The sequence below is a fragment of the Zonotrichia leucophrys genome, chromosome 1 (assembly GCF_028769735.1).
Source record: "Zonotrichia leucophrys gambelii isolate GWCS_2022_RI chromosome 1, RI_Zleu_2.0, whole genome shotgun sequence".
Lineage (NCBI taxonomy): Eukaryota > Metazoa > Chordata > Aves > Passeriformes > Passerellidae > Zonotrichia > Zonotrichia leucophrys.
Genome location: NC_088169.1, coordinates 61,052,807 through 61,066,231, shown reverse-complemented (window position 1 = coordinate 61,066,231; position 13,425 = coordinate 61,052,807). Strand labels below are relative to the sequence as shown.

Genomic DNA, 13,425 nt, shown 5'->3' with positions numbered 1-13,425 from the left:
CACTTTAAAGTTCAAATGTTTTTCAAAATTCAGATGATCTTATTAATACTTATTAGTGGGAAATGGCAAACCAGCTCTTCCTCATATCTTTTTGAATCTTTTCTACTTGAATTTCCACTTGCAAACTGAAAACAGATTGTTAATTAAGCAAAATTTTCTGAGCACCTGGGTCATCAACAGAATGACAGTAATTAAATTCTAGCCTCAATTTCTATACACATAATAATCGAGTGCTTTACCATTTTCATTCTCTTCAAATTAATTGAAAAAATATACACAGCATTACTTCCTTGATGCTTAGACTCTTTAGTCTAAGCAAGTTCTAATGGGCTGAAATTATTACACCTACCTTTAAAAGTTGAATGGATAAGATCATCACTGTAGGTCTGAAAGACTTTCTTTATTGTAAACTACCTATACGTATTCCTTTTAAAAGAAAATGAACTACAATTATTTTCTATTACTTTAGAAGGTAATTAATCATGCCTGAAAGAAAAACTCTATTCAAAATGTTGTAATTTTCTGGAATCTGAAGGCAGCCTTCAAAAGTGGTAAAAAAACAGAGAATAGAAGAAATGTGCTCAAATGAGAGATATTAACTTTTTGTTCTAGAGGTGAAAGATACTGCTTCAGTAGGTGAGCTCACCATTTTAGGAAGGATAGGTTGCTATGTATAATAAGATTCTCTACATCTCTGACTTAAGGGAAGAATGAGAGAAGCTCCAGATCAGCAAGATGAGGGACCAGGGCAGAGGGTGTTATAGCATTCCTGCCACCACTTTTCAGTGAGAGGAGTAGGAGGTGCTGCAAGCTGCAACTTGGTAAAGAAAGGACATTGTTTCCACCCAGGAATCTAAAAAGATAGATAGCAAAGAACCTTGTCAAAAAGTTGAAGCATTTTTCAGTTTGACTTCATAGGTTGGTACAGCTGCTCATTCATGAGCACAGCCAAGGTTGTTTGTAAAAAATCTGGATTTATTGGTGTTTTCTTCAGTTAATTGTGCTGGGATCAAGGTGACTTACATCTCGGCCAAATCATTTTTAGGCAGGTCACTGTTGCAGAAGGACAATTTTACTTTCAACTCAAGTGAGAAGAACGAAAGGAGTGTTGAGAGAAAGGCTTTCTCAACTGAGATGAACAAATAGCTAAAAACTTGAGGATCCTAATTATCCTAGAAAACTGATTGAAATATTGACGTTTGGCTTCAGAACAAATTCATTAGATTTGAATGAGGGAAGCCCATTTCATATCTGTTCTTCACCTTGTATGAAAGAAAAAAGTGTCTGTTCATGTAAGTAACCATACATAGGCCATGGAGACAGCTCTGATCTACCACAGGTGAGCCCTTTGATATTGAGTGGAGGAGAAGCAGCAGCTGCAGTCACAGAGTGCAGGGTTGATGTACCTGCAGGTAGAAGGTTTAGCCTCCTCCAGGTGGGAGGTTCAGCCCTTCCCACCTGCTGACAATTTCCCACTATCAATCAGATAGTCACCCTTCAAAGCAGAGCCTGCCTGTCCTCCACGCTTCTGTCCGTGCAGCCCTCTCGTCTGTACGCCGCTGCCACCCAAAAACACGTGTCAGGTGGAGGTCTCAGGGTCATTTCTGTGGTCACACACCTATTGCCACACACCCTGTGTGTGCCAGCACAGGGAGTGGTAGCAGACATCATGGGGAAGCAGCTGCATGCCTGGTTCTTGGTGCATAGTTAAGAGTTGTGTAGAATAAAGTTATGGAGACAGACTTGAAGGGAGACATCTCCAACATTGATACAATGTAAGTACGAAAGACACGTCATTGGATGGATATTGATGATGTTGTTTCAGTAATGACATCATCCATAGACTCCTAGTGTCTTTGCTTTGCTTCTCTATAGTGATCACAACATAAATTGCTTGTCTTGTTTGACTTCCTTGTTCACCAAAGTTGAGCAGATTGTCGCCGTTTTCAACGCTTCTACCAGACAAAAAGCTTGGGACCATTTCTCGAAAGCCCAGCGAAAGAACATAGACATTTGGCGAAAGCATTCTGAGGTTGGTGATTTTATTTTTACTTTCTATCCATCATCTCACAGCTGGATTGACACAGAACGAGTGTGATTGTAGCTGGACATAGTGTATTTGGCAATATTTACAGCTACCATTTTAGCTGTTAATCAACTGGCCATTTGCAGTCTCGCCTACAGTATGAATTGCTCCCATTGCTCTCATTATGGTAATAGCCATTAAATAAAATGAAGACAGGGAGCAATGTGTTTTTATTTTTCATGCAAAATTTGGGAAATCATTAGAAGATTATGTTTACTATCTAAAATAATGAACTGACATAGTGAAATTAGGAACAATATTTTCAAATAAGGAATTTAGGAGTCATCGTGATCTGTTTTTAAAAGAAGAATTCTGTGGCAAAGATTTTTTTATTCACTGTGCCATCTTATGGTCATTATAAAATGACTTTGAGTGAAAATAAAATAAAAAATTTCTTTCCTAAATAATGACTTAAGAATATTAAGTCCCTAACTGTGACCTATTCCTTCCCATTTGTTCTATGTTTATCTTAGAAAAAGTAGATACATCTCTTGTGTTGATTCTAAATATTATGCTTGCAAAGAAACCAGTATAAATGTAATCATACAACCACACGGAGTTAGCAGTGTGGGACCATGCATGTGTGGCTGTCATAAGCATGAGCAGAGGAAATGGGATTCTAACTCCCCTTGCTGTGAATGGCAGCAAAGGAAGTGCTAGACCTCATCCTGTGTTTTGGTCATCCAGCTTTCGATTTTAATTCAGTATATACGCTATGAGCCTGTATTTTAAAAAGTAAGTACCGCTGTCTTTGTTTTCTTTCTTTCTTTCTTTCTTTCCTCTTCTTTTTTTTTTAAATTTTAATATGAGCAATTTACATGCACTTGGTTTACTGCCATGTGGTACAGTGTGTTGATTGTTACTATCACAGTCCTCTAAATGATTTTTCTCTGTCTCAGAATAAAAACTTTAGAAGGTAAGGTGCACTTATTTAATTATTTTGTAGTACACTTGTAAAATAAGTGTTGTACACTTAGTTTGAGAAACACTGAAGTACGGTGATATAAATCATTGGGATAACATTTTAAGTGTCCATTAACTAATGCTAAATTACAGTTGAATACCAATGGCACTAAATGTAACATCTACATGAATACCAAATGAATACTTTATTATCAGTGCTATTATGGTGAATACAAAACTACTTCAATAATGGGACACTTAAAATAAAATGTTAGCATAATTTATTAGTATGAACTGTATTTTGCATTTTGTTCACAAATATTTCATATACATAGTGGATAATGTCTTTGTTCAATCGAAAGTTGGGAAGTCGGGGATTGATCTTTGTCTTATATTTTAGAGAAATATAAAAATATTATTTGCTAGTAGATTATTTTAATTATATTAAGATCATCCCTTCTTAAACTAACTTTCTGTAAAGGGATGTGGTGTGTCATTCATTTGCTGGTTTCTAAATATTTAATGAACTGAAATGTGTAAGAGTTGGACTTTCCAGAAATGTTAATTCTCTTCTCATTTTTTTTTCAAAAATTACTGCCTTTTGATTTTAAGAGGACAACGGCTAAAACAATTCAAAATTATGTAAAGCATCTAGCTAAATCAATATATTTTGGAAATGCCTGTTTTTCACATATGAAGTGTGATGTAAATAAACCAAATGGTATATTTTCTTTAAACCATATCTTCTAAAAATGATATTATCTGCTGCTTTGCTTAATTACTTGATCACCTTCCAGTTTTTTCCTGAATTTAGAAAAGCTTTGCTAGAAACCCAAGGTAAAGAAAAGACTCATACACATAGACCTTCTCCATAGAAAATCATTGACTCTGCTGATAATGTAGACACTGATGCATCAAGAACATTTGTCCACTAATGAGGGAGTAAATGTAAGAGGATGTCTGCTCATATATGCAGTATCCTTCCCCAAGAAAATGTGCAGGGGGCCTTTTCCACTAAGGAATTCAGAAATGGCTTGCCAGGTTCTTCCAGAGATGCTTCTGGTTTGACAATTTAGCCTGTTAATATATTTTTTTTAAAATTTGAAATTATTCCCCTGTAAAACACCCACTAATTAGGTTCCTTGTCTTTGCTGGGATTAATGAGCACAGATACATTTTTCAAAATATTTGAGATCTGCTGATAAACCAAGAGTACAGCTGAAGAGAAACGCCTTCCCTTTTTTTCACACAGCCCCTCTCTGACAGATTATTGTTAATTGCACAGAGCTATTGTCGGACTCCTCAATGCTGTCTCCTCCTTCCACACGACTCTCCCTTGTTTCAAAGATTTCAAACCACCTCTTTGGGAATTAGGCTCTTTGTTGGCAGAAAAATTAGCTGTCTGCGGGTGGACAAAGCCTACACTAATCACAGTGCAGCATCCCCATGTTACACCTGACAGGATTATTAGGACAAAATAGAGTCCTCTCAATCTTCTCAGTGCTGCCATTACAAAGGCAGCCGCTACGCCCGCGCCAGCCTTTCTGCCCAGAACAAAGAGCGTCTAGACTCCTGCAAAGCCCGCGTGCCTGCTGATCCTCTCCTGGTGACTTGTGCTGGGGCTGCCTGCCCGCCCTGCAGCGGCACACGGAGACTGAGCTGTCCCTGCTGCCACTCCTTTTGCGTCAAGATGCAAGCATTTTCAGGCCAGCATTGAGGGACTGGGTCTTTTAAATCCAAGGCAGTCTGGGCATAGGGACAGAGGGTGAGGTTCTTTTGACAAATAAATACACAGCTCTTCATCTGCGCCGTCTGTGCTCCGCTCCCTTTGCAACCCGCAGAGAGAATGAGGCACTTTAAGGTGCCTTTTAGCTAATACAACTTTGTGTGTTGGAGACACCTACATTTGGCCAAATGAATCATACCCCAAGTGGCAGAGGGAAGCAAGAACTTGCTAGCCTTTAAGCAAGCTGACAGTCTTTTTATCAGTCTGCTTTATACACCAGTTTTAAGTATTATCCCTGCTGTTAAAACATTTTTCCTATGTTTAGCAGGCCTAAAGATCCCTAAACAGGGAAAGTCACTTTTTCTCTTCCTTTCCCTGAGTGTTACCTTTGACAAACTCAGTTCTTTCACAGGAATAATTCCCTGTGCTTCTGTTTTTATAAATATTCATACACAAATAAATATGATTACAATGATAAATTATGTATAATTAAAATCAGATCAGTATTAAAAACAGGTACTAAATAATGCATAATAACTTTATGGAAGTTAATACTGACAAAAGGTAATTTTGGCTTTTAGGAGCTCCGAAATGCTCACAGTGAACAGCTCATGGGAATACGCCGGGAAGAGGAGATGGAAATGTCCGATGATGACAGTGGTGACAATCCCACTAAAAAGCTGAGAGTAGATGATTCAGGTAAATATATGCAAGTGTTGTTTTAGTAAAAGCAAACAAAAACTTACATATGAGAAGTGACATTTTAATACCTGATTATATAAGACAGCATCTTATTTTAAACCCTTATAAATTAGTTATTTGAATGATGCAAGCTGTCTCTAGGAGATATCTGTCACCTGCTATGTTCTATAATGATGAAAATTCTCCAGTTCTGCCCTTGGCTGGAAGCATTATGTTTCCTTAGTGCACTTTCTCCAGCTTTGCAAGACAGCATTTCATTCCATGGTGGAATCGATGTTTTATTATGAGACCAGTTCAAGTTATGCTTTGGTCAGTATTTTCTAATCTGTACCTTTCCTTGCAACAAAGACATAATAATCTCTAATCTCTGTAAAAAATAGCATTTCAACTGTGGGGCTTTTTAGGTTGCATACTGCCCTTATAAGGGTACCTTTTCCAGTGTGGTACTGCATTCTGCATGAATTAGACACTCATTAGATGGCTATCATGAGTCCAAGAACAAGGGTGCATGTAATGCGAATAAGAAAAACAGCTTTTTCAGCCTTCTACAAACCCTGTGCTATCCAGGATGGACACCAAGAAGCTGCCAGAGTTACTAACTGGTAACATGATCTGGATGTATGCATTCCACTATTTCTTGGCATTGGCTAATGATTTTTGGGTTGCTAACAAGGGTTTGCTTGTTTAGACGCTCATATAAAGAATGACATTTTCAGGAGCTGAAGCCAAAGCATGACTAGAAACTGCCAGGCAGCAGTGAACTTCCAGAAAAATAAAGAAGGAAGGAATAATATGGAAATAAACTGAGAGTCTCCACTAGGGTAATCCTGATCTAGTCCTTTTCATACAGGCACCATAGTAAGAAAGGAAAGAATTTCATCCACTCAATGATTTCCAGTCTTTGTATGCCAGTCAAAAGGTGTGAATTCAAACTTACAGAGAGAACTCCTTGGCTCCTTCTGTGACAAGATACTGTGTGAGGTTGAAGGGCCTCAGAAGTAAAGACCAAAGGAAGGAATGTCATTCTAGCAAAGAAATTTTTACTGTGACATGTCACTTGAGGGGAGATTTAATATTTTTCCTGGAAGAAAAATGCAACAATAAAAGCCATAAAGGACAGCTTTAATTTTTGCTAGGCTTTTTTTTTTTTTGATTTTTATTTTCTAGATGTCATTAGCAGAGTGATTGAAGCTGAGACAGTGGGTCATTGCAGACCAGGAATTGCTAGAAATCAGTAATTTTTATGACTATCTAATCATTTTACATTGACTGTGTCCGCTCTCATGGAGAAAAGTCATTAGAACTAACAACAGGAAGGTAGGGCCAGAAATACATATAGCCTGCATGCCAGAAGAGATGCAGGAATGTTTTGAACTGCAATACTTACCAATTCAGCAGGTTTAACATATGCATGCTTAGGGCAGAACTGGTCATTCATTTTGTAACACCACAGATAGGAAAGCATGTTTGATTTTCATGCATGAAAAGAGGCATTAATGTCAAAAGTTTTGCTATCTGAGATTTCTACAGTATTCCTATCACAAATAATTTCAAGTTATTTGTATTGTTACAATATGGGCACTTGAGCAAACTCAGTCATGTGCTGCATTCTAAATCAAAATTTGGCAATATGAATCCACTTGAGTATGTGTCCATCATTGTTTGTTTTACCATTCATCATCCTCTTAAACCCAGTGGAGTTGATCCATCCTGCTGCATACATAGTCATCCAGTTCTCAAATTAATGTTCTTTCAACACTACACTCGTAGTTAAAGCAAGTGCATTTGGTTCTTCTGTCAATAACAACAGAGAGAACTTGGAATTATACCAAAAGAGCTATCGGGTATAAAACATTGGTAAACGAAAATAAAATGAAAAAGTACTTTTTTATTATTACTCTTATGTACAGAAATGTGATTCTTCTTTCTTCTGATGTTTTCTAAAATTACTATTTGTGTTAGCTGCCTTCTCTTTTTTTTTTTTTCCTCTCTAAGTACATCATTCCAGAACCACCACTTTATCTCACTGGAGTGGCTATTTGTATTCACAGTAAATTCTGTTGTATGAAGAATGTCTTTAAAGAGTCTTTTGTCACAAAGAAACCATCTTGCGCAGTAAGAAAACATTGTCACTTTCTTCATTTTTAACCCCTTTTAAAAAAAAAAAATCCTAAGAACTTTCTTGGGAAGAGCAAGACTTGAATAACATGAAGCTCTTCTGCTTCTTCAGTTCAAGGACAGCATGCACACATAAAGTTTTAAAAGTCTAAACCCAAAAGTAGCTGAAGCAATGAGACATGATTAATTGATTTGTATGGTTCCAGAGCTCTGCAATGTGTGTTCTGCCACTCCAACAATTTTCTTGAGGACATTATTTTTCAGCCTGCCCTTTTTGACAGTGTGAGCAAGACTGCTGGGAAGTTATGGCCCCAAAGCTGCAATAAGTGGCAGAGATTCCCTCAGGCTTCAACACCTGTGTCAGGTCTCTTTTTCAGTGGTTCACCTGGTTAAGTCACTGCTAGTACAAAAAGGCTTAATTAATTCAACAATTTAGAATGGGTTCTAAGACCTCATTCTGTCTCAGTAAAGCACAGTTTCAGGAATCTCCCAGCATAATTTCTTCTTTCCTAGAAGAAAACACACTGAGTGCATCACATCTTCTCACAGCTAGGAAGTTAGAATGAAAACGTTCCTCTAGGATATCTGAAGATAAACCTATTAATCACCCTGAGAAAAAGAGGATGGATTCCAGCCCCAGCATTTGAAAACATACTGCAACACATCTAAGCCCTGAGACTGTGAAGAAGTACTTCTGTGCTTGAATGCTTGTCCAGAGTTGCTGGACTTGGGGTTTCAGAGTGTTGTGGTTTGACCTAGCTGGCAACTAAATATGACTCAGCTGCTTTCTCACTCACCCAGCCCAGTGCAATGGGGAGGAGAATCAGAAAAAGAAGTATTAAATTGTGGGTTGACATAAGGACAGCTTAATAATTGAACAAAATATAATGATGATGATAATGGTAATAATAATAGTAGTAGTAGTAGGAATGATGATGAAAAGGAGAGAGAGATGGAAATAAAATCCAAGAGAAAGAAGTGATGAACAATTGCTCACCACCCCCTGAGTGATGCCTACCCTTGTCTCCAGCATTGATTTACTCCTCCTAGCCTAGTTTATATACTGAGCATACTCACAGCTCTGTGATATGGAATACCCCTCTGGCTAATTTGGATCACCTGTCCCAGCCACGCTCCCTCCAGGCTTCTTGCACACCTCCTCACTAGCAGGGCATGGGGAACTGACAAGTCCTTGGTTTGGAGAAAGCACTATTTAGCATCAAGTAAAATATCAGTGTGTTAACATCAATCTTCTCATACTAAATCCAAAACACAGCATTGTGCCAGCTGCTAGGAAGGAAATTGACTCTATCCCAGCTGCAAGCAGGACAGAGAGGAATGTTACAGGTAGCTGACACCCTAGAGCACAATAACATCTGGGGATGAGTAAGCTGTTACTAAGAATAGTTTGCATTTTTCTTCGAGGCATGCCACATATTAAGTCATGCAAGAGGTCAAATCATGGTGCATGTTAGAAACCAACCTTTGTTTGGGAAAATTCGTCTTGCAGCACTCAGAAGAGGTCTACATGCACTTGTTGCAAAGTGTGTTGCTCCATTCTAGACTCAAATCCTCTTCTTCAATCTGCAAATTGTGCTTCTGCTAGCTATTCGTGAACTTGATTTCTTAATATCAGTGACTCAGTGGCAGAACTGGAATGAGAACTGGCATCTCCGATCTCCTAAACCTGTCTTCCACCCCGTAGTCAACATTGCAGGCCTGGGCCACTGCCTCCTTCACACAGACCTGCTAATCCAGGTGTTTTACAGGTCATTCTCCCCAGGCTTAGTCAGTGCCCTACTCTATTCTGCAAGCTGAATCTTCAAGGAAAAAGAAAGCTTCACTACTTGTTTGTTAGTTGGAGATCATCTCAAACTTCTGCAAGGATTGACTGAAGAACCCCCTAGGGTATCCAGTAAGTTGGTTCAACTGTCACAAGTGCCTAATGTATAGGAAATTCTCACTGTTTCACAGACTAAAAGTCATTTGCCTTCCAGGGAAAGCTGGGAAAAGTCTGACCTGAGACTGAGTGAATCTTCAGTCATGGGACTGGCTTTTTTTTTCTCCCCCACAAAATTCAGCCCTTAAACAGTGATTTTTCTGCAATGTGGATTTTGGAGTTTGAAAGAGACAAGAGGATTGCTGAAGTAAAGCTGGAAGATTGCTAAGAAAAAAAACTTAATGATGATTGGCAACTCAGTTAATATATTTAAAAGTCAAGATGCAGCTACTGGAGCATTTGCTCGAGGGAGAACAAAGAGATTCAATGCTGGAGTCTAGAGGATATACAAAAATCTTCAGAATGATCAGGATTTATGGATGCTTCCTCTCCCACCTGCTGGCACAAGGAGTAAGGAGCCACATGTAAAACCCTCAAAGGTGATTTTAAGAATTAGTAAAGATGTGTTTTGTAAAGAAGAACTGAAGTTTGGTTTATGCCTGCAAGGCACCTGTTATTTTACTGTAAGGGAAGGTGGATCAATCTTTTGCTTTTGCAGTACACAACAACATGCCATTAATTCTAGCTACTCCAACTTCAGCTAGAGACTGGAGCTCGTGCTGCAGAAAAGAGTGAAATGCATTGGGCTTGGAGAGGGGTGCAGGAAATATAGTTGTGTGATTAAGATGTTTGACTGGGATCCCAGAGCTCTATGCCAAATCCCAGCTCTGCTACATATCCCCTGCCTGGAGTAATCAATGAATTTGTATTATCTCAGTTCTCTAGTATCAAATGGAGACAATGGTTCTTCCTTTCATTCTGCCGCTACCTGTTCTGTCCACACGGATAATAAATTTCTTGGTATAGTCCTCCCTCCAGCTCAACAGAATTGCAATAGGCTACACACTGGACCCCTGGAGCATTTCACCACCATTGTACAACCTCTGATGAAGTAGCTTAATAACATCTCAGAGGCTGTGTGCAAGTAACAAATTGCAAGTCGTGTAATGCAAGCCCAGTTTGAACTCGTAAGATTGGTGCTGCTTTGCGAGTTAGGGAGGACATCCTCCTTTGCAGCATTTTCAGACGTACCTAAAGTAGGTGCCAAACTTAAACACTGAAGTTGGATCTTTAATGCTGTCCTGAATTGATCTGTCCTATTTGCAGCATCAGCTGTCACTTGCTGTAAGAGACAGGATGAATAGTGGGCAGTCCATCTCACAGAAGAGTATAAGTCCTTGTATTTAGTATTTGAAAGCCCCATCCTGGTCCACACAGCATAAAACAGGCTTTGGGATATTGTTTACAAGTCTGTCTTGAAAGTTGCAAGCCTGGCAAGTCTTCAAGGAAAGCCTGAAACAACACCAAAGTGATCTGTGTCATGCTTATTCATCTTTTTTCTGCAATTCAATCCTCTTTTTGCTTTCTCTAAGGCTTTTATGAATGCAGTGATACACATATGGAACAGGAACTGCGGTTTATAGGTGGATTAAACTGGTAGGAAAGCTTTATATTGTTAAAACTTTGAATAGAAATCACCAAGCCCCAGCTGTGTGGAGCTCAGCTTTGGTTTTCCTTTGTTTCCAACTAAACAAGTGTCAGAGCAGATCTCATGTCAGGTCTTCTTCCTCCTGATCTCAGAGATCAGATAATTTTCCCTGCCTTTCTTGTAAGACTAACCTTTTGGATATATGGGCGATTTTGTTTCAAACAAAAGTCTGATTTATTTTTCTGTCATTACTCTCCATCCCATAGCTTTTCAGCATCAGATTTTATTGGTGTTTAACAAACTCGTTATTTGCCAACTGTCCTTTAAAACACATATTGATAAACATATTGTAAAATAACGAAATGTATTTACTTTAGAAATTAATGGGCTAGCATTGCTTTTTATTCCTTAAATTAAGTGGTACCCTTTCAAAGCCATAAGCAGCTGGTATCATAAGCAGCCCTGCAGTGATAAACAAATAAACCCTGTCAACAGATGCCACCAACCTGGTTTTAGAAGCATTCTCAAAGAGAAGAACATATTTAAAATGTGGGGCTCTGAATTGTCACTGTAGTGGCACGGTCCCCTCTCTGGCCACAGAAGACAGCTGAACAACCCTTTTGAGCTCTGTGAGCAGAGTATCTTCCCTTGGAATGGAAATGCTCTGGGCACAGCAGACAATCAGCTTTGCTCCCTGGAACCATCAGGGGTGATCACTAGAAAGCAGCACAAGATGATTACTTCCTCTGTGCTGGGAAAAGTCTGCTCTAGTGTCTTTCACAGCATGCCAGTTCAGAGCTGTTATCATCAGGCAGGCTCCAATTTTGTGCCATAAAATGCATTCCATTTTTCCCACAGCTTTTACAAAAATAGGCTGAAGTTCAGGATGCATGTAGGCAGGGGCCTAATTTTATGCCCCTGGTTTTAAGTCCATTTACCTCTAATAATGCTTCTTGTGCAGCTGAATTTAGCAGAAAAATCTTGATGAATCAGGGCTGAATGTAGCTCCCTGGGGAATAAAGACAGCCTTGTCCTGTCCCAGGTACTGGGCCAGCACCTCTAGGTCATGTACAGCACACAGGCTGTGGGATGGAGGTCTCTGCTGGTCCTGGGGATGCAGCAGTGAAGGGGTTAATCTGACTTCCAAATTTTGGAGGAAGCAGGCACTTCAAAGGCATTTTCCTAATATAGGGTGTAGGAGAATGTCCTGTTTACTACAAAACAAGTCTGTTCTGCTTTGATGCTTTTCCACTGCCAGAAATACTATTATCTAGATTACAATTTATCAAGTTTTCTGGGTATTTCATACTGATAAGGTTTTATGCAGGATCATTACATATGAGAATAGATTTAATCCTGTTTTTAGTAAGCTTTAAGGACACTGAGGGATTATTTATGTAATAAGATGCAAAGTTGCTATGGAAAACGCTATAGCAACCTAACATCTTCACAAAACCAAGCAGCCACTTGTGACAGCAGTCTAAATTTACATTTATTTTACTGCTATTTTATTGACATTCTTAGTGTCTCCTTTTGACAGCATGTTAAAATATGTTTTGCATTCATGCTAGAACAAAATTAACAGCATGTTGTTGGAATGAAGATGATGCTTATAATTCTTGGAGATAATTTTAGCATATTTCATTTTGTGTAAATAGCATTAAAATAATAGCGAAAAGATGCTCAGGTGCATCCCATCTATTTGTAATTGAGAAAACAATGTACATTGAAAGTAATATTTTACAAGTCAGTGAAAACTAAACTGCTTTTATTTGCTTCATATTGGAATGAAAATATTTTTAAGAAAAAAATGATTTTGTTATTAGAATTTATTTCAAATCCTATATCTTTTATTATAACTTTCTCATTTCAGGATACAGGCTATAATTTTTCATTAGGTTTCATAAAACAGGGCATCATTTCTAACATGTAAACTCACAGTTTGATAGGGGATTGCCCTATTTTAATGGGACTTTTCTAAAACATAGGATAAAAATACATATTGCCCCTTAGGAGGTTAAATAAAAAGGGAAAGAATAAACAAACACAAGGTGATGAAACAGTCTGAACTCTGTCCTCTGCTCATTGCAGTTAATAATGAAACTCACATTGAATTCAATGGGAGCAGAAGCAAGCTCTGTATATTGATTTTCTTCATCCCCCTCCATTAAGAGTCCTGAAGTGCGGCTGTAACATTGTTGAAGTGGGATGTTGGCAGCAAAATCAATAAAAGACAATATTAGAACATATGCTGTTTTCAGATTCCTCACAATCTGATATAGCTTGTATTAGCATTCTTCTCCAAATTACATTTCATGCTTTCTATAAAGTGACCTTCCTTACAGTGCCCTCTCCAATATAAAACTTCTGTGCTTTTTCTTTCATATTTAGCCTTCAAGAGAGTGAGCCCTATTTATAACAGTGAAGGTGGTTGATTCTGAACAGAGCACAAAGAACAAATT

At 38.4% G+C, this 13,425-nt stretch overlaps 1 protein-coding gene across 8 annotated transcripts in view; it reads left to right on the top strand.

The window, feature by feature from the left end:
- The window catches only part of ENOX1 (ecto-NOX disulfide-thiol exchanger 1), a 357,261-nt gene that overhangs the window by 287,872 nt on the left and 55,964 nt on the right, over positions 1–13,425 (top strand). For all 8 annotated transcript variants that reach the window (XM_064714384.1, XM_064714364.1, XM_064714402.1 and 5 more), the window contains 2 exons: positions 1,926–2,032; positions 5,297–5,414. In XM_064714384.1, the coding sequence (XP_064570454.1) occupies positions 1,926–2,032; positions 5,297–5,414 (225 nt within the window). The remainder of the gene's footprint in view (positions 1–1,925; positions 2,033–5,296; positions 5,415–13,425) is intronic.